Consider the following 22,723-nt stretch of genomic DNA (forward strand, 5'->3'; position numbering starts at 1 on the left):
AAGGACAAGACATTACGGTGTAAGCTGTGTGTAGTGTACAGAATGAATACCATGTGGCTCTGTAATAAGAATTTAAGTTTAATGTAACTGTGCTCTGTACAAGAAATTATTTTATAAATCCATTCACATGTACAGGCCAGGCCAATAGGGGCACTCAGCATTTAGAAGTGTTTAGCCAAGCATAAGACAAGATGGACGGAGACAGCTTGAGGAATGTGTACTCAGCCTAAAGACAGGTGTATGCTATTTTGTCCTCTGTTGGAAGTGAGCACGGGATCTTCTTTCCTTGTTTGGAAATGGACTATTTGCCAACATGGAGGAACCAGTATAAAAGGCCTGGACAACAGCCAAACACTTTGAAGCCATGGACGGATGGGTGATATCGTCATCCGTCCTGAAAATCCTTTCAGCGCAGCGACGAAAGATGGCAGACTGTATAGATCAAGATCCCACCTTGATAAAGTTTGCCATAGGCTTCCCGTCTGTAATGCTGTGTAAATCGTCAGTAAAGAAAGCGAAGTTATTTTCTCTTATGTGATTTTTACCGCCATATCACTATGGGAGGGATATCGCCTTTTATATCATATCTATATATTTTTCAGTTACTTAAAACGCCGCAATTTCAAAAGAACTTATTCCAACTAGGGAGCTATATCGCCCCCTAAAAAAAAAAAACAGGCTCTTAAGTATAAAGGACTTTTCTTTGGACAGGTCTGACTGAGGCCTTTATCAACGGCAACTTACAAGACAAAGATGCAGTGTTACTAATTTTTTTCCATACTTGAAGCACAAGTAACTTGCTTGTGGATACACAGTGTAAGACATAATTTAACTGCAACTCATGAGCTAATGCCTCTTTCAGTCAGCTAATGAAAAAGAGAGTCAGAGGAGAAGAAGCAAGAAAAGGATGCAACGACAGTTAAAGTACTATGTCACTCGTGATGCTTGCTGCTAGATTTATATAAATTGAGGAGCAGCAGAGGGTATTGTAGCTGGCAGTCACAAAGATCAGATAAAGAATTGAATCTCTTTTTTCAAGAATATAGTCACTCACAATCAAGTTAACTTGCTTAGGTGCAAATCAGAAAGAAGCCTGCAAAAATGTGATGTAATGTTTCCATCATTACGTCTTCATTTGCTTACTAGTATTCCCTTCATTAAATAAGTTAGAGATTTAAACCAATTGAAATTTGACTTGGAACAAGTTTATGAATGCCCTATGCTATATGTGAAGTATAAATAAAGATGTTTCATTCAATGGAATCAGAACAATAACTCGAGAATATTAGGCGTAAAAGTAACCACATTTTGATCAGCCAAAGTACCAGTGCATTGTATGCTGAAATGCCTGAATATATTGTGCAGAATTTTTCATTTAAGTTCCATTTATCACTGCTTCTATAGTGGTGTTTGTCATTAAAATGTTTTGCTGCATACAGGTCTGTCTTGTAAGTTAAACATGAGGACTTCTTGAAATGACAATTTCATTCAGGCATTTTTAAGTCATCTGTAGAGTTCAAGAGACAATACGAACCTTTTTTAAAAAAAAAATATATATATATATAAAGACAGAGACAGAAAAAAAAGAAAGCAGTCCATTGTGCATATATTTACTCACCTTTTCTTTATTTAAACTTTGCTGGGCTTCCAACTTGTAAACTAGGAAATCTTTAAACAAAGCAAAAAGGACTTCAGGTAAATATTTGGCAGATAATGCAAACAGCATCTTAAACCAAAAATTCTTGAAATCACCACCCACCCCCCAAAAAAACACAGCAAATGTAATTCAAACAAACAGTTATTTCAACAGCATTTGGTAAATAAAATATTATAACTATTTTTTTGAGGATATGTTTTATGCACTTTCACAACAAAATAAAAAATATGGGATGTAGAGCAATGGTGTAATGTTTCAAGACATAATTTCACCTTATTTACTATAATAAAGGACAATTCTATAAAACATTTACTAACTTTACTTGTGTACGTAAATATACTGTATAGATATGAGTAAATGCAATTTATCTATTAGTCATTATGTGAAGTAATGGGTTTTATTTATTAACACTAGAATTACCAACGCCTACAAAAAAAAACTCGTAAACCCAGCCCACCTTAGATCCATTTGCACCTCCCCGTCAGTGTCTTTTGTATTGTAAATGTGTTGATAAGCACAAGCAGCCTGCTATCCCATTCAACCCCCCACCCCCATTGATGCAGAAACGGTAAAAAGCTGACCCAGCTCAAGCCTTGTTTATCAGGGAGTGTGGTAGTACCTAGAGCTGTATAGGCTAAATAATATATTGTTATTTGTAACACATGCATTTCATGTGTGTTCCGTGTCTACAAGGATCTATGCAAGTGTAGGATGACAGGAAATGCAAGAAATGTTGAACACATACCTAAAAGACAAACTTTTTTCTTGTTTCAGTACTAACAACAAAATTTTGACATGAAGTGTATAATGTGTGAAAACTGAAGTCCAAATATCAAATAAGCACTTTCACAAAAGGTACAAGTATAACAGAACAAGTGCTCTTTTATTTGACTATAACCGAAAAAAAAGAAATCGGGTTAGTGTAGTTTGTTGTCACGACTTCTTTGGTAGTACAGCAGTAAGAACTGCTGATTCATATTCAAAAAGTGGCGGGATCAAGCCTTCCCCCGTCTAAAAATACACATTTTGAGTAGTGAGCTGCTCTTATTGTTACTATTATACAATAAAAACATACATTTGATTTGAGTCTGTAATAGCCGGTGTTAATATATGGTACTTGTAAAGGTTAGCTTTTTTTTTTTTTTTTTTTTTTTTTTAATTTAGTTTTATTCTCTCAGTTGTGTTCGCGCTCACCCCGATCTGACACTGCTGTTTTCAAATAAAGACGTGCTATAACAGAGGTGAACTCAGATGAGGATGTGGGTTCTACATCGGAGAAAGAGAACAGAAGCCCTCCCCACAAGAAACGTCCACCCACATACAAGAACAACGCAGCTGCACCAGGCATAAAGGCAAAAGATGGCACCATTTGGATGCAGCAACAGGTTGGCCATCATCCTGCCAGTTAGTCTGCCCCACACCTGTCCTTTAATGAAACAGCACGGCTTATAGAGCTCGCAAAAGTATTGTGCAAAGTCCAGTTTGTGATTATGTTTTGTGATGGTATTTATATAAAAACATTTTTACGTTACTATTTAATAGTCCACTTACTGTATCAAAAAACAAGCATTCCTTCTTATTAACTATGGTGAGGTCCTACAGTGCAATATAAAAACAAATCTCAGGTCTAAAAGCAATGTGCCTGCTCTGAAAACAAAAAAGTTCCTCTAAAATGGGTTTGGATTTCACAAATGACAGACTATACAGTACATCCAAGTACAAAAGCAGTCTTTTAGAGATTTTACATTTAAACATGCACTGCTTACAGTGAGCATGCTGGGTGATCTATGAACAATCTGAGAAACCACAGGTATTCATAGAGTGCACTGTAAGCACTTTAGTGCACTTTTGAAAATATATGAAGAGAACATTTATTTTTGTATTGTTAAGTCACACTAAATTAGTAGGAATATTTGAAAATGATCCTTGCTCATAAGGAAAAAAGTAGCATAGAAAAAGAAGAAATGTATCAAGTTTCATATTACTTTAACTTTAATGTGCTAATACAATTTTTTAAGTAACACTTAACCACAAGGTAAAGCACATCAAAATATTTTTGGTAACTTTATTGATTTTGCCTCTCCAGGTATAGGGCTCTTGATATACATAAGTTAATGTTATTTTATTATGTGCATTATATTTGTTACAGCAAACTGATCAGACGGGAGAAGAAATCACACCGTGACCAAAGCAGGTTGCCATGATTGTTGAAATACTTACTAAGACTTTCTATTTTACCTGTTTTTTAAAAAGGTATCTACAATCATACATTCTTGACATCAAGCAAATTGGCCAAACATATATGAATAAGTAGTGCCCAATACTGTCTAATTTTCCTGTTTTTAGAAGCATTACAAAGGCTAATACCTAGACTTGTTTGATTTGATTGCATTACTTACTCCTCCTCTAACTCAACAAAAGTAAAATGCTTCACTGAGCAAGCATTTTAAGGTACAGCTAGCCACCAAATGTCAAAGATGGGCAATGTGCTCTGTCTGGTAGCTACTGCCGATTTCTCCTACGCAAAGTTTAAAAGGTTTTTGTAAAAACAGGAGCAATCTGTTCTCTTTCTTGGTTGCCCAGCAAATCAATGTTTATTTTTTCTCATGAGTCCATGAGGTATACTATAGCCATCTGCCCATTTCCCTTGCCAAATGGAGGTAACGTGAATGCTCAACCACGCAAATGAAAAAAAAAAATGTGAACAGACAACTTACAAAGGTTGTATTTCCAACATATTTCAACTTATCTTAGAAAGAAAATTGCCCAGAACAGGAATCGAGGTACACTTGATGTGTAAGTCCCGACAGTGAGGTTTGCTTGTACTCAGATATCCCACATAGCCTAGTCTGACTCAAATTACAGAAGCCAGCAGTTCTGAGTCAAAAGTGATAAATCTCAAGTTCAGAAGCCCACTTAGCTGACAAGAAGATGCTGAACAAATCCATACTGGGTTTTAGGACTCATTCCTTTACTGATGAAGACAAAGCCAGGAAAATGAATACTACCTTCTTTACATAGCTGGAAGTGGGGATGTGATATTACCAAAAATAATTTTGATAGATAATTTTGAATGATAATTATCAGACTTTACAATAAATAAGGCCTTATGAACATGTGAAAGCTGTTTTTCATTTAAAATACAATGCAAGAGAATGCACAAAGAATGAAATTGATCCATTGATACATATGAATTGAAATAGGAAAAAAAGTCATGGATTATTCATCTGCATACATGTTTATGTTTTCCCAGTACTTCACACAAACCTCCTAAATACTGTATATAAAAATACTGTGTAATGAGCTAGAGTGCTTTAAAGAAGAAAAAAGTTACTTAGCAAGAAATTCTAGCTTAACAGTTCCACCCTAAGGCAAGTCATAACGTACCTTTTGGTAACTTTTTTCTAATGTTATGCAGCTTTTTCACCTCTTTCATTTTCCCATTGGCTCATCATACCAAAATGTGAATCAGCTTGCTTCTAATTACCTAAAAACCTATACAATTGATCTTTTACTATTGCCTAGTTTGTAGATAAGTGTCTAATAAAAGCTTATATAACATATTTAATACTTCAACTGTTTTTTCTTTGAGTTGAATAGGAGAAAGTTTACACAAAGCTGTATCCTCATTTCCGTGATACCCAACCTTATTAGTTTCCATGTAGGATATAATTTTAATAGTGCAGATGAGAGCAGAAAATGGGACTAAAATAATTAAGACTTATTGGAAATGCACAAACCAGTGTGTTTCTTCGTGCCAGTCCCAAGCCCGGATAAATGGGGAGGGTTACGCCAGGAAGGGCATCCGGTGTAAAAATTTGCCAAATCAATATGCGGACAACAATACAAATTTCCATACTGGATCGGTCGAGCCCCAGGTTAACAACGACCGCCACCAGTACTGTTAGTTAACAGGGTGCTGGCGGAAATGGGGCTACTGTTGGCCGAAGAAGAAGAAGAAGGGGGAGGCATGTCCGGAGGCTGGAGGAAAGTAAAGAGAGTGGAACTGAGGGTAGGAACTTTGAATGTTGGCAATATGACTGGTAAGGGGAGAGAGTTAGCAGATATGATGGAGAGAAGGGAGATTGATATATTGTGCGTGCAAGAGACTAAATGGAAGGGGAGTAAGGCCAGGTGGTTTGGAGGTGGATTCAAATTGTTCTATCATGGTGTGGATGGGAGGAGAAATGGGGTAGGAGTTATTCTGAAGGAATAGTATATCAAGAGTGTTTTGTAGGTGAAAAGAGTGTCAGGCAGAGTAATGATTATGAAGCTGGAAATTGGAAGTGTGATGATGAAAGTTGTTAGTGCATATGTACCGCAAGTTGGGTGTGCAATGAGTGAGAAAGAAGATTTTTGGAGTGAGTTGGATGAAGTGATGAACAGTGCACCCAAGGGAGAAAGTGGTGATTAGAGTGGATTTCAGTGGGCATGTTGGTGAAGGGAACAGTGGAGACGAGGAGGTGATGGGTAGGTATGATGTCAAGGAGAGGAATGAAGAAGGTCAGAGGATTTTGCCAAAAGGATGGACATGGCTGTGGTGAATACGTATTTTAAGAAGAGGGAGGAACATAGGGTTACGTACAAGAGTGGAGGAAGATGCACACAGGTAGATTACATCCTATGCAGAAGAGTTGATCTGAAGGAGACTGAAGACTGCAAAGTGGTGGCCGGGGAAAGTGTAGTTAAGCAGCATAGGATGGTAGTCTGTAGGATGACGTTGGAGATCAAGAAGACGAAGAGAGTGAGGGCAGAGCCAAGGATCAAATGGTGGAAGTTGAAAAAGGAAGACTGCAAGGTTGAGTTTAGGGAAGAGGTGAGACAGGCACTGGGTGGTAGAGAAGAGTTACCAGACAGTTGGGAAACTACAGCAGATGTAGTAAGGGTGACAGCAAGAAGGGTGCTTGGCGTGACATCTGGACAGAGGAAGGAGGAAAAGGAAACGTGGTGGTGGAATGGGGAAGTACAGGAGAATATACAGAGGAAGAGGATGTGCAGCAGGTTAGAGTGATAAAGGTGGAAACGTACTCACAAGAGTGGAGAGTGTGTTGAGCAGATGGAAAGAGTACTTTGAGAGGCTGATGAATGAAGAGAACGAGAGAGAGAAGAGGTTGGATGATGTGGAGATAGTGAATCAGGAAGTGCAACGGATTAGCAAAGAGGAAGTAAGGACAGCTATGAAGAGGTTGAAAAATGGAAAGGGCGTTGGTCCAGATGACACACCTATGGAAGCATGGAGGTATTTAGGAGAGATGGCAGTGGAGTTTTTAACCAGATTGTTTCATGCAATCTTGGAAAGTGAGAGGATGCCTGAGGAGTGGAGAAGAAGTGTACCGGTGCCGATATTTAAGAATAACGGGGATGTGCAGGACTGCAGTAACTACAGGGGAATAAAATTGATGAGCCACAGAATGAAATTAAGGGAAAGAGTAGTGAAAGCTAGGCTAAGAAGTGAGGTGATGATTAGTGAGCAGCAGTATGGTTTCATGCCAAGAAAGAGCACCACAGACTGCGCAATGTTTGCTCCGAGGATGTTGATGGAGAAGTTTAGAGAAGGCCAGAAGGAGTTGCATTGCGTCTTTGTGGACCTGGAGAAAGCATATGACAGGGTGCCTCGAGAGGAGCTGTGGTATTGTATGAAGAAGTCGGGAGTGGCAGAGAAGTATGTAAGAGTTGTACAGGATATGCACGAGGGAAGTGTGACAGTGGTGAGGTCTGCGGTAGGAGCGACGGATGCATTCAAGGTGGAGGTGGGATTACATCAGGGATCAGCTCTGAGCCCTTTCTTATTTGCATTGGTGATGGACAGGTTGACAGACAAGATTAGACAGGAGTCCCCATGGACTATGATGTTTGCTGATGACATTGTGATCTGTAGAGATAGTAGGGAGCAGGTTGAGGAGACCCTGGAGAGGTGAAGATATGCTCTAGAGAGGAGAGGAATGAAGGTCATTAGGAACAAGACAGAATACATGTGTGTAAATGAGAGGGAGGTCAGTGGAATGGTAAGGATGCAGGGAGTAGAGTTGGCGAAGGGGGAGGGGTTTAAATACTTTGAATCAACAGTACAGAGTAATGGGGATTGTGGAAGAGAGGTGAAAAAAGAGTGCAGGCAGGGTGGAATGGGTGGAGAAGAGAGTGTCAGGAGTGATTTGTGACAGACGGGTATCAGCAAGAGTGAAAGTGAAGGTCTACAGGACAGTAGTGAGATCAGCTATGTTATATGGGTTGGAATTGGTGGCACTGACCAGAAAGCAGGAGACAGAGCTGGAGGTAGCAGAGTTAAAGATGCTAAGATATGTACTTTGTGTGACGAGGATGGATAGGATTAGAAATGAGTACATTAGAGGGTCAACTCAAGTTGGACGGTTGGAAGACAAAGTCAGAGAGGCGAGATTGCATTGGTTTAGACATGTGCAGAGGAGAGAAGTATATTGGGAGAAGGATGCTAAGGATAGGGCTGCCAGGGAACAGGAAAAGAGGAAGGCCTAAGAGAAGGTTTATGGATGTAGTGAGAGAGGACATGCAGGTGCTGGGTGTAACAGAACAAGATACAGAGGACAGAAAGATATGGAAGAAGATGATCCACCGTGGCAACCCCTAATGGGAGTTGCCGAAAGAAGACGACGAAGAAGAAGAAGAAATCTTTAGGTAGCTACTGTGAGAGGTAGCCCGAACACCATCAAACACCAGTACAGTTACAAAACACGTTTAATAAAGACTGAAGTCCTGCACAGCACACAGTGCTTCCGCACTAAACACCCCAAATCACAGGCCTTTCAAACGTCCGTGGGCCACCTTTCTTCCCTCCGTCACTGGAGCTTCGTCCTCCCCCAGCACCCGACTCTCGCTCCTCAACTGTAGGAAGTGCGGCCCCTTTTATAATCACCCGGATGTGTTCCAGGTGCTTGCCGATGTTCTTCCGGCGGCACTTCCTGGTGTGGCGGAAGTGCCGCATGAGCACCCGGAAGCACTCCGGGCATCGCTGGAAGGTCCTTCCTCCACCCTCCCAGGTGCGGCGGAAGTGCAGATCTCCCAGGCTTTATGAGGCTTGGGGCATCCCCTGGCGGTAGCCATGGGCCCCCATGGGTTTCAGCCTCCTTGCTCCTTCCCCGTGGTCCCCTTGCTATCCAGGGCGGTTGCCCCCTTGTGGCCCGGGGGACGTATAGCTTGCCTCCCGGTCCTTCCAGGCATCCCAGCTGGGTCTGGCCCCCAGCCTTCTGCCACACTACATAAACCTAAATAATAGCTTTTAAGTTATACACCACTGCTTTTTATAGTATCTGACAACAAAGCAGCCAATGAGAATGTCCCGTTCTTAGAAAAAGCTGCAACCTCATTAGAAAGGAGCAGCAAGTTGGAGAAGGTAGGTTTAAAAAAAAAAAAAAAAAAAAAAAAAGTAGAATATAGAAAAACCTCTGCAAAACTCATTAAAACAACAAACGGAAAAATCAAGCATATGGTAGGTATTTTTTTTATTATCACTGATGTGAGAGGCAACCAACTGCCAATTGCTTGCTTATAGTATAGCAAATAGCAGCCATAAATCAGACATTTCAGGACTGAGCCATTAATCACTGTACACTGTTGTCAAAAGACAAACTAAGCTGACGTTAACTACAAAACATAAAACTGACAAGGGAACTAAAAACAAACAAGATTTTAATTTGTCAAGACATTCAACTAAATGTTATGAACTATGACAAAGTTTTTACATGGAACCTGATTGGCACATAGAGGTGTCTCTTATAGCAGGTGTCCTGTGAAACCTCCTCTATTAAACAATACTTTATAGTGTCGGAGGTAATTCTGATTGCTGTGAACAGAAACTGAAGTTAGATCCATGCTAAAGTGGAAAGTTTGACACGTTTTGAATGTAGGGTTTGGTCTTTTTTGTGTCTTCACCACCCACAATCACTGCAGGGCATTTGTAGTGATGGCAGATAAAAAAAAATTAATACCATGTTTAAGTGGAGAAAGGACAAAAGGTTTCTCATAAAAAGTGACGCAATGGTGAACAGCAGCAAACAATATCAAAAATGTTCTTGAAAAAATCTTGCATTACTGATGTCACTTAATCCACACATCAAGTCATCCAGTTATAGGGTCACAGCGCACAAAACACGCATATTTTTTTGTTATAATATTTGGTGCACAAATAACTCCAGACAATGAAAATAGTACACAAACAGGATTCCTCTTTGTGGACTACTTTCATTTTCCCAAATTATTTTTTATAGGTTATAGTCATTTAACAATATGTTTGCAAAAAATACATGCATTTTGCACAATGTGAGCATACAACTGACTTCAGGCATGGATTAAAAGACACAACGGGAGATTTTTTTCTTCTTCTTTTTTTTTTTTTTTTTTTATTCATTTTTATTGTAATCATTCCATACCAATAGATCAATTTATAACCAAACAAATTAAAGACAAATCAAACCCCACCCCTGAGAAGGAGAACTTAGCTAAAGGAGAATTGCTTAGGGCTTTTTAATAAGACAACAATAAGCAAAGGAAAGGGAGAAATAAATATATATGTAAATAAGAGATGGAGAAGGGAATTAAATGCGGTAATAGTTATTGCTCTTATTCTAAAATAATATTGATCAGATCCTGCCAGGTTTTGAAAAAATTTTGTACAGATCCTCTAACTGAGAATTTGATTTTTTCCAATTTCAAATAATATAAAACATCGGTTTCCCACTGACTTATCAGAGGAGAGTTAGGATTCTTCCAATTTAACAGAATAAGTCTGCGTGCCAATGTAGTGAATGCAATCACAGTTTGCTTGTCATTTTCCACTTCAAGTCCGTCTGGAAGAACACCTAACACAGCTGTTAGTGGGTTAGGAGGGATTGTGACACCAAGGCTGTCTGAAAGGCACTTAAAAATTTTTGTCCAAAATGATGTTAATTTGGTGCAGACCCAGAACATGTGACCCAGTGAGGCAGGAGCTTGGTTGCAGCGTTTGCAGGTTGGATCTTGCCCTGGAAACATTTTGGACAATTTTAAGCGAGACAGATGAGCTCGATACATAATTTTTAGTTGAATAATTCTATGCTTTGCGCATATGGAGCTCGAGTAAATTCTCTGCTTTGCTATCTTCCACTCCTTTTCTGATATATTGATTAAGAGATCTTCTTCCCAATGTCCTCTTGGATCTTTGAAAGGTAGGGACTCTAATAGGATTTTATATAATGCGGAAATGGTGTTTAATTCCTTGGCAATGAGCAGTATTTTTTCCAGCATTGTGGAGGGTGCGAGGTGGGGAAAATCGGGCAATTTCTGTTTAACAAAATTTCTAATTTGAAGATAGTGAAAGAATTGTGTAGCTGGGAGGTTGAATTTTGAACGTAATTGTTCAAAAGATGCAAATATGTTGTCTATATAAAGATCTCTGAGCATTTTAATCCCAAAACTTTCCTAGGTATTAAAAACTGGATGTTTGCGAGGGTTGAAAGAGGTGGTTTTCTTGCAGAGGTGCCACCGATAAAAGATTTTCCATCTTAAAATGCTTTCTAATTTGGTTCCATATTCTAAGTGAGTAAAGCACAATTGGGTTATTAGTATATTTGCGATAACTTGCATTTATTGGAGAGCAGAGCAGGGAGTATAAAGAAGTACTACAGGATTTTATTTCTATTGCGGACCAGGCCTGAGCATGTTCATTTACTGTATTTGTGTCCAGGTTTTTATGGCTTGCATGTTTGCTGCCCAGTAATAAAACTGAAAATTAGATAGAGCCATGCCACCTTCTGCCTGAGGTCTTTGTAGGGTTGCTCTTCGGATACGTGGGTGTTTTGAGTTCCAAATGAATGAGGTTATTGTTGAATCTAATTGCTTAAAAATGATTTATTGATATATATTGGAATGTTTTGAAATAAAAAAAGAAGTTTAGGAAGGATATTCATCTTAACAACGTTAATTTTTCCGGCTAGAGTGAGATAAAGGGTTGACCATCTATCCAGGTCTTGCTTAATTTTTTCCATACAAACGGCAAAATTTTGTTGATAAAGAGCTTTATGTTTACTAGTGATGTTTACCCCTAGGTATTTAAACTGATCTGCTATGGTAAAAGGAAGGGTGTCCAATCTGATATTATATGCTTGTGAATTCACTGGAAAGAGTATACTTTTATTCAGATTATTTTTAAGACCAGATATCTTTTGAAATTCTGTTAGTGCTGTTAGAACTGCAGGGACAGTGTTTTCTGGGTCTGATATATATAAAACCATATCATCTGCATATAGAGAAATTTTCTGTTCCATTCCTTCTCTGACAATCCCCTTTATCTGATAAGAATTTCGGCAGTGAACCGCCAGTGGTTCAATGGCGATTGCAAACAGCAGTGGTGACAAGGGACATCCTTGTCTGGTGCCACGTTCTAGCTTAAAGTAGTCTGAGCAAATGTTATTAATACAAACTACAGCTTCTGGATTGGTATACAGTAGTTTGATCCATGTACAAATATTCGGGCCAAACCCAAATTTCTCCAATGCAGTGAAAAGGTAGTTCCATTCAATCATATCAAATGCTTTTTCTGCATCTAATGATAGTAATATCTCTGGGGTGTTTGATTTTGCTGGTGAATATATAACATTAAACAAGCGTCGGAGATTGGAAGATAGATGTCGGCCTTTAATAAATCCAGTTTGATCCTGTGATATTACCAAGGGCAGCACTTTTTTTTCATAGATGTCTTTGACATTATTTGCTGCTGTCCAGCACTGGTCACTATTGGGTCCTGTTCTATCAAACTTTGCTATGGCTTTACTCCACGAAAACATGAGATTAAAAAAATTAAAATGCACAAAACCACGTGTAAGCTAACTTCCATACATGAAATGTAACGCATGTGCATGCACCTGCTGCCCCAGCCGGACTCCTCCCAGAATTTTCCGTATTTTAATATGAAAATCAATATAAATATCACTTTCTGTTCAGTGTTTGGTTAAAAGACAATGGCAAAAGCATTTGGGGGAAAAAAGAAGAAGAATATCAGCGAATGCGAAGTGGAGGCCAGGAAAAACGTACTATTTGTTGGCTTAAACAATGGTATAAGCAACAAAAAGTGTGTCAGAGACATTTGAAAATTCCAAAATCAGAAGGTTGCACAGTGCCCAAAATTATATTACAAAAAAAAAAAGTGGGCAGATAGCACAGTCGACATGTAAAGGCGAGGCGTCGATCGCGGTTTGTTTATTCTGTTTCATACAGTATTACAAAATCTGACCCCTGTTCCGATGACATGACGGTGCTACTGTGCCAAGCACATCTTCGGGTACTGGCTGCACAAACACCTCTGCCACGGAAACCGCTGAGCAACCATCTGGCTGTGTGCAGACAGACATCGTCACAAAATGCAATAGTGGATGCTGTAAGAGATGTGGCCAATGAACTAAGGAATAAGGGCTATACTATGTGATATTAACCACAAATTAAATTAATTGGTTAAAAAATAAATGCTACATCCGATTAATTGTTTTTACATTCTGCTAATTACTTTTAAATGAAGTTGTAACACTGTTCGATTTGACTGATCATTTGGTGGGTCAGGTTCATTATACAGCGTTTCCTGAGGTGCGGCCAAGCCATAATTGTGTGCCACATTATACATGCAGCACACTACATGCTTGTGCAAAGCAACACATGTTCTGTGCACTATAGAGCAGCACATTAATAGAGTGGAAATGCTTTCTATTTACATAAGCAAATTCATTCTCTGACGGTGCCTTTATAGTGTAGTGTCGGCACCAAGTCTTGCCTTTTGATGCACTAGTTGAAAAAAGCACCTGCTATATATGATGGAATACCAGCTCATTCTTTCGATGATTCATCCCTGGCTGATGCAACTTGTCCGGCGCTGTTGCTGTGAATTGCTCTTTAATGTTTCTCAGTTCAACCACAGTTAAGGAAATCTTATATCTGAATGACAAGCGGAGAATACCATCCTATACAGTTGGCATGGCGCGTCTCAGTGATGACTGAGAAATACCTGATCAGTCAGTAAGTTCATGTTGAAAAGCTCCTGTGGCTAAAAATCCAAGAGTGGACAGAACTTGCAAAGGAGCAGGTAGCACACAATTCCTTAAAGTCTGATGTTATAAAGCTGGGGCCAGTTCAGCACACAGCTCCAAGACGATAGCCCTTGGAAATCAAAATCAACTTAGAAGCCAGTCATAATCATCTATAAATACGTGCACTCTTCTAATTGTTCCATTTGCCATGTCTCCTGCCAATGCTAAAGCAGCTATGTTAATTGGAATAGTTTGGCCATACACCAAGTTTAGTTATATATCTTGAAGTGAGCGTGGAAACGAGCATATGCAACATTTTTAAGCGTACACACCATTTACACATGAAGCCCCTAGTACTTAGCAGGTCTTAAAATTAGGTAAATACAACCTCAGATGAAGAGCAACACAACATATTACACAGTGTCATTATTTATATACCAAAATGCAGTAGCAGTGTGTGAAAAATTAAGTGCTCCCTTACTGCTTTAATAGAAAGTAAGAGGGTAAGCAGCAGCTAGGTGCTGCTAATCAGATGCACTTGATTAATTGATCATCAGTAAGTGTGATCACCTCAATAAAAGCAGAACTTTTGGCAGTTTGCTGGTCAGGTGTGTGTTAACACAATACCAAGGAGGAAAGACATCAGTAATGTCTTAATGATGCAATTGTTGCTGCCCATCAATCTGGGAAAGATTATAAGGCCATTTCCAAACAACTTGAAGTCCATCACTCTGCAGTGAGAAAGACAATTCACAAGTAGAAAACATTCAAGACAGTTGACAATCTTCCCAGGAGTGGACATCCAAGCAAATTCACCCCAAGGACAGATTGTACAATGCTCTGAGAAATTGCAGAAAAACCCAAGAGTTACATCTCAGAGTCTACAGGCCTCAGTTTGCATATTAAATGTTAAAGTTCATGACAGTACAATTAGAAAATGACTGAACAAGTATGACTTGTTTGGAAGAGTTGCCAGGATAAAGCCTTGTTTCTCTAAAAAGAACATGGCAGCACAGCTTAGGTTTGCAAAGTTGCACCTGAACAAACCACAAAACTTCTTGAACAATGTCCTTTGGACAGACAAAACCAAAGTGGAGATGTCTAGCCATAATGCAGAGTGTCACGTTTAGTGAAAAACCAAACACAGCATATCTGCACAAAACCTTCATACCTGTCAAGCAGGTATACCAAAGTATCCTAGAGTCAACATTGAGACCATCTCGCCGACAGCTAAAGCTTGGCCAAAATTGGGTGATGCAACAGGACAATTAACCCAACCAACCCAGCAAATCTACAACAGAATATAGTAGCTGAAAAATGGCCCCGGTCAAAGTCCAGACCTCAACCTGATTGAAATGCTGTGGCAAGAACCTTAAGAGAGCTGTGCATAAACGAATGTCTGCAAACCTCAATAAACTGAAGTAACGTTGTAAAGAAGAGTGGACCAAAATTGCTCCATAAGGATATGAGACAGATAACGTCAAAGAGAAAAAACACTTTCCTTTCATATCACTGAAAATGTGCAGGTAACACAAAAAATTATGTGTTAAAATATTTTTGGGTAGAGTATTCCTTTAAATATTCTCATTGTGTTATCGTCCAGCCTTAGTTAGACTTGCCTTCTGTGCATTATAGGCTCTGGAACCAGATGTCTAGATTAGAAGTTGCCTTGTGGGAATGAAATATGGATATACTCACAATTGGATGATCTAAAGCAATGTAGATTGAAATTATACACAACAAAGCGATTTTATTTCATTCCCCATCCATGCAATATGGTGTTTGTCAAGGCGGGAACACACCAATTTTAACTGTTCAGGCCACCATAGCTCCAACAGTCTTTCTGTGAAAATCCCAGGGGCTATTAAGGCCATCCAAGGGATGCAGTCTTGGCAAAACTAAAAAGTGTCAATGAAGAAAAGTGTGTGTATCAGAAGCTAATGGTTAGAGATGATTTTGTTCTCCTACTGGTAGATGCTGAGGAATGATATAAGCTTTAGGAAGGGCAGAACTGGGAACAATGGCCTGACTAATTAAAATCAGCACACAGTTTTTATAGATTATGAACAACCTTGCGTTTGATTATAGATAAACATACCCAATAACAAACCACTTTAAGCAAAGATGAAATGTTCAGATTTGGAATTTTGTGTTACAATTTCAAGCCATAATGTTAAGAGCACTAAAGTAAGAACTGAGATGTCCGAGCAATACTGACCTGTCAGACCCAAGTGGAAAGCAAAGAGGAGTATATTTCCTGCAGACTTGTATTTAGAATGCATTCAGCACCCCTATGTTTCAAGGGTGGTAATGGACATTAAGTATGTGACACGCTCAACTTGTAAGATCCTGAACAAGACCGATTGAAGAGCCGTGTTTGAAGGAAATTGGTATCTGTCATGCGGTGGCAAAAGGATTAGCCGTGTTAAATGTTAGCAGAAGAACATTAAGTTTTAAGGTGCACCACCAATACACTAATGTGACAGCTGAGGCTGTTGTGATTAACATTTTTTTTTTTTTTTTGAGGTTTCCTTAAGCCTAAACATTCATTATTACATCATCTATTTAGGAGTTTTCCTATCAAAAATAATCCATTTTTGTTGCATATTTTTGTTTGGAAACTTTATTTTATAGTTGTTAATTTAATTGTTATTTTCATCGCTATTTTGAAAGCCTTATGTCACCTGTTGCCTCAGTAACACTCCCATCATGCACTAGGAGTACGAGTTGATGACATCATCACTAGCAACAGTATAAAAGGTTACTCCTCGTAAGCCCCCAAACTTTCCAAGACCAGATAATCTTACTGGTGGTTACATATTCTCTTTGTTATTTTGGTAATAGATATCTGCTTCAATAAAGACTGAATTCTGGTTTTGTGTCAGCTTTGTTTTCTTTGACTTTGGTATGCTCACGGTCCCCCCAGTTGAACCTCTTACTTTGTCCTTTGAAATAATACAGAGGTAGTGTCAGGTTTGTCTATTGTTGAAGTTTGGTAAAACTAAAAATGAAAGTCATAGAAATGGCAAACAGGTTCTAGCAAACCATTTGATAACTCGTAAGTGGTAGGCAACACATCCCATGTACAGGTATTGAGGCCTGCCAGCTTGTATCATTTGGTCTCTTTGCAAAGTAAGGAATGTTTCTTAATTCCTGTATAAATTCAGATCTGTTCAAATCTGGCACTGATGCATAACATTTTTCATTAAAATTCATAACGACAAAATATCAAATAAGCAGCAGATATCTCAAGAGTATCAGTTCAAGGGCCTGTGTTGCTTGCAAATGTTGTCCTCTTGGTCCCATGTGAATATAACCTCTTGCATTCACGGAAGTTGCTAACAGCAGGGAATGCTACACTTGAACTGGAACTCAATGCCTCGGTTTGTGGTGCCATACTTCCTCTCTGGAAAACAGTGATGTATCCTCTTAAATGTAGCTTCTGTCTCAGGTGGAGAAATTTAAGTATCTTGGGACCTTCTTCAGAATTAAGGACAAAAGAGATTATGAGGCTTGACCAACTGAACTCTTTATACTGTGGCTGGCCAAAAGTGTGACGTGGAAACCTTAAATAGGTCAGTCTATATCTAAACTGTTATGAGCTGTGAGAAATTAGTTAAAGACTGTGGGAACAAGCAGTTGAAATCAAATCTCTTCTCAGGGCTGGGGTTCTCCTTTTACCCATGAAGGAAAGGACAATCAAGATACACTTTTATACATTACAAGGAGACATTTCTAGTAGTTTGCTCTTATAGTAATAGGCGCCTGAGGTGTATAGACATTTAATACAACTGAGGTATGCTGCGAGGATTGTCTCTCTCCCTCTCTCTCAAATGGTTTGAGAATTTCAAATTAGAAGGTATGGGAATCCAGTCCAACCTGCCTAACCTGTTACCATCACAACTCTAACCATGACAAGCAGACAGAAAATTAGTTTAGCACCACAACATAGTCTTACTTGTGACATAAGTCTTTATATAGTTATGCATGATTATCAATCACTTATCAGCATACAATTTGCAAATCAGTTACCCAGAGTCGTATGAATGGTCATTGACACTGTAAAATATTGTCAAGGCAACCAGTTTCTCAAGTCTTTAAACTTGTTGGGTAACTTTAATCTCAGAAAAGCAAAAATAAATTCTGATTAAGACTATATAATTGCCATTTCTTATTAAGACCTGAAAAATAAATTATTAAAAATTACAAAGAAAAAAGCCACATGCTAATAGACTGACATGCCTGCCATACTCTGTGGTGAGCATGTACATTATGCTTCAGTGTCCTCCACATTAGTAAACAGGAGCAAGGAGATCAATGAGACACAAAAATGCATCTATCCATCCACCTTTCTAACCTGCATGTCCAAGGTAAGGTCACAGGGCAGCTGAAGCCCATCTCAGCAGTCATCAGGCAAAAGGCAGGAAAAATACCTGGACAGGACAGCAGTTTAATACAGGGTGAAAACACATACACAGTAGGGCCAATTTAGCACCTAAAACCAACCCACCAACCTGTAGCTCTTTGGACTGTAAAAGGAAACCAGAGCACCCGGAGGAAACCCACATGGACATAGGGAAAACATGCCAATCCACAAAGGGTAGCACCTGAAATGCAGACCCCAGTCCCCTTGTTGAGAGGCAGCAGTGCTACCACTGTGCCTTCGCTTCACCATGCAGCGATGCAATTGGTGAAACTATAAGGCATTTATAGAGCAAACTATTATGCCATAAATAGTTATATTTTTATTATTTGAAATTACTAAGTGCAGCTAGAAAGATCAAAACAAAAAAAGAAAATCAATACTTGGGCTTTTAGAAAACCTCAGAAACCCTTAAGCCTTTTTATTGTTGTTTATTCTATTTTCTCCCCATTTTAAGAAAAGGGAATAAGGGCTTTTTTGTGAAAAAGAAACCGTACCACCTTTTCATGGTCCCTCCTGAACCATCCTTACGTGTCTTCCCCAAAGAAACCACAAAAAAAAAAAAAAAAACCTTACGCAATCCTAAAACTTGGTATATACTTGTCATGTCCACTCTGGTCACGAGGGTTGCACAAACGTGGAGACACAACCTCACACTACGCACAGAATTTTTCCTAACAAGGTGGTGATGCAGACACATTGCTGTGTATCCAAGAACAGACGCTGGTGGCAGCTTAAGTGGGTGCCAGAATGATGATCAAAGGGTTGAATAAGGCTGAAGAAGTCTTACAAGTGCAAAGAGAACATGCAAAAATATTTGAAATACATCTCTTCCATTTACGCCACCCACACACAAAAATATTATACTCATCCTATGTTTTCTCATACATTGCAGAGAAAAGCTTAAGCATTGTCTTGCTTACATGTTCTCAGTGGTTAAACGGTTTGACAAAACTTCTTTGATGCTGTTCAAAAGTAATTCTCCATGACATCACCAAGCTACACCATACACTGGCTTTTGTTTCATCCACTACTGTAGAATCTGCCTTTTTGGACTACTAGTACCTCCCGGTGAAATCTGGACACTGACCTGCTAACACAGCACAGAACGCTTTATTATTTAACCTTTCAGTTCACTTTACTCCTGTTGTCTATTAACAGGTTCTACAGTTGCCATTATGACCAGTGCCAATAGCCTTCTTGTCATAACCCCTTGTAGTCACCTCCACTACTAAAATCTTTAACACAGTACATTATGTCTCTATGTCCCCGACTTCACCAGAGGAGAGAGTTGAACTTGCTCTAAACAGATGCATCCTCTAGTTCAGTACTCCACAACGCTTTCTCACCCTCGGCACACCTACACCCTTCCCAGAATTCTGTGGCACACCACAAGCCAAAATATACAAAGAATATAGTTAGAAAGTGCATAGAAAGAATTTACATTTTCTTACTGTTTTTCCATTTGATAAATTTAACATCATATCTAACAACATATTTTTAACATATAACTTGTATTAGTTACAACTAATAATTAATAATATTCCTATTGGTTATAACTATACTTACTGTGATACCTGTGGCTGTTTTAAAGAACACAATAGTTTTATATTTGGCTCGATATTTGACAGAGCAACTTGAAGTTCTTGGATCAAAATCTTTCAAGAATGACTGCTCATCATTTTTAATTAAAATTAGAGTTCTACAGTTGAAAAACTTTGCATAGATACGTTATAGAAAATGGTAGCAGAACGGCAATAATCTCATTGGAAATCAGAGGGTATTCATCCCTAACCTCAATCCAGAAAACATTCAATGGAACTTCAGTGAATTTCAATTTTAGCATCCTGTTGTTCCAAATTTCAAGAAATTCCTCTCGAATCAGATGCATTATTAGGCATTAGTTGCAAAAGAATTTAGAATCCAATCTTACTAATCCGTATTAAATTGTGTAGAAGTATTGCTCAATTTCCTGTTGTTGCAATGTTAAATGTTCTGCTTGTTTTCAGATATAGTCCTTGGTAAATCCTTCTGTACATTTCTAGTGATCCTTGTCATAGTTCCAGTCGCCAAAGTTTGACTTTCTGTTTAAACCTGATTAACCTCCTTAGCACTACACATTTTTTTGTAAAAAAAACTTGAAAAAAGTGTTGCATTTTTTGCCTTGAAAAAAATGACACTTATCTCATCTCTCCTGAAAAACGTGCAAAACACTGAAAGTACAAAGTCAGAAGTGTGGAAAGTATAATAATGATACAAATCATAATAATCTATATATACATAAAATTAATTTCCATTTCAAACGCGAAAAGACGTATGACCACAGAGGAACAGGAAAAACGTTCTTAATAAACCTGATTCTTGCAGAGAGAGCGAATGGTGACATAGCTCTGGCTGTAGTGTTATCAGGAATCGCTTCTACATTATTAGATGGATGCCGTACAGCACATTCGGCACTGCAATTACCATTAAACCTCGCTCACAACGAAAATCCAATTTGCAACATACGCAAGGGCTCTGGAAAGGCAACATTCAAAGATAATAGTTTGGGATGAGTGCACCATGGCACATAAAAGAGCTTATGAAGCCTTGAACCGAACGATGCAAGATCTCAGAGATCCTACCAAAATAATGGGAGGTACTGTCATTTTACTCGCAGGAGATTTTCGTCAAAATTACCAGTGATTCCATGAGGGACACCAGCAGATGAACTCAACGCGTGTTTAAAATCCATGCTTCTCCCACAGTCAGTTATATGTCGCATGTTGTCAGGTAGTTACACCAAAAACTGTATACATTTATGCACGTAATGGGCAAACAAAAAATGTAGTATACCCGAAAGCACTGCAGTAGTACTCAATGTATCTTTACTTCTTAAATGTTAATGTTTTACTGTTTAATAATTTATACGCTTCTTATATGTTGTTCAAATTCTTTTATCAAAATACCAGTAATGGCGCACTGCACAATAACATGCAGTGAATACACTTGACTTGAGCATTCATAGTATTCATCCTCTTTCTCTGTACGTTTAGCATTCGTTTGCTCAGAGGTTGATATGCTTGCTGCTTCCTGAGCAGCTCTTCTTTACTCCACCCTAGCAGCCCGCTACTTCTCTTTCGTTGGCATCTTTTCGCGTTAAAACTGATTACGTTTTTGTGTTGCAATTACTTAGTACGTTTTCTTTAACCTTTCACTTAATCTGGCACTTAAGTCTTCAATCTGCCTCAAGAATGATTAGCGAAGGTGGTAGGGAATGAGAACAGCGCCCGTACGCATCCACTGCATGGCCGCCCTACTGCGCGCTGCCGAGATTCTACAATAAAATAAAGATAAAAAGAGTAATAAAATCATCACCCCGAAAGCACCACGTAGTAAACACTAAGGGAAAAGAACAGCAAGACCGCGCCAGCTGCGGAGCTTAGCTCGGAGCGAAATGAAGTGATATGTCAAGTGAAACTCTGTACACACACGTAGTATATGTGTACCAAATTTCAAGTCAATAGGTGAAACGGTTTGCGAGCTACAGGTGATTTAAAACCCTGGACAGACAAACGAACAGCCACGTTAGCGTATTATAGAAGAAGATTTTACTATTTAAATAATTTATATTTATATGCAATGTGCTTCTTGTATATTACTTCATATTCTCATATGATAATGATGTTAATAATGTTGTTTATATTGATTTCTATGTTATTGTAAGTGTTCTTTATTTGTTGAAAAATAAAATTGGCAATGAAACTTATTTTATAAATACAACATTTTATATTTTTTTCCCTTGCATTCAGTGAGCCAAGCCACTGGTTAATCAGCTAGTAATGAATAATAATATTAATAAAATAATGCTAATATCGTATATACTGTAAAATGTGTTGTTTGTGTGCTATATCTTGAAGCACGGTGAAATACACAATCCAGCATCACTGTCAGGACAATAGTAGCACAATTCCTTGCAGATTTTCTTTCTAGACTAATCAACTTTTGAACATCACACTACACACGTGCGATAGACACAAGCGTCACTTTCAGATTCATCAGAATCACTTTTAATTTCACCGTCTGTTTCAGTTCCACTTCGTCATCACTGCCACTGTCAAAAGCGTGCAACACCTGGGCTGCTGAAAAACAGTTCTTACAAGACGCCATTATAAGGCTAGAAGAAGACGTGTCTGAACCATTGCCGTGGTAACACTTGGGCCTGTCGCTTACACAAGATATGTCTATACTCTTTCCCTGAGCAACGCTCGGCACTAACATGGTTGCTACATTTACAACCCGTGTAATCCTCGGGTCTAACGCTTATGCGAGACGCATCTGTACAATTGCCCGAGTGACGATCGGGACGAATGCTTTTCGCACGGTTTTTACAGCCCGAGTGACTGGGTCTAACGCTAAGGAGGTTAATTTGTTGGACCATGTCAATAAATTTTCATTCCAACCTTGCTTTTTTTTTTTTTTTTTTTTTTTATGGAGTTTATTCAGGTGCTTAACTATGTCAGCCATGTATGCAAGTTTGGCCATCCAGTGATTATCTTTGAGGAGTTTGGGCATGTTTTGATTTAAAAGAAATTGACCGATTTCGTGGTGAAGCTCAAATAACCTTGCCAGGTCTTTGCC

General features: G+C 38.8%; 1 protein-coding gene across 2 annotated transcripts in view; it reads right to left on the reverse strand.

Moving 5' to 3' along the window:
- The window catches only part of golim4a (golgi integral membrane protein 4a), a 102,639-nt gene that overhangs the window by 50,875 nt on the left and 29,041 nt on the right, over positions 1–22,723 (reverse strand). For both annotated transcript variants that reach the window (XM_028794487.2, XM_028794486.2), the window contains exon 3: positions 1,619–1,668. In XM_028794487.2, coding sequence (XP_028650320.1) covers positions 1,619–1,668 — 50 coding nt within the window. The remainder of the gene's footprint in view (positions 1–1,618; positions 1,669–22,723) is intronic.

Source organism: Erpetoichthys calabaricus, chromosome 2 (genome assembly GCF_900747795.2).
Source record: "Erpetoichthys calabaricus chromosome 2, fErpCal1.3, whole genome shotgun sequence".
Taxonomy (NCBI): domain Eukaryota; kingdom Metazoa; phylum Chordata; class Cladistia; order Polypteriformes; family Polypteridae; genus Erpetoichthys; species Erpetoichthys calabaricus.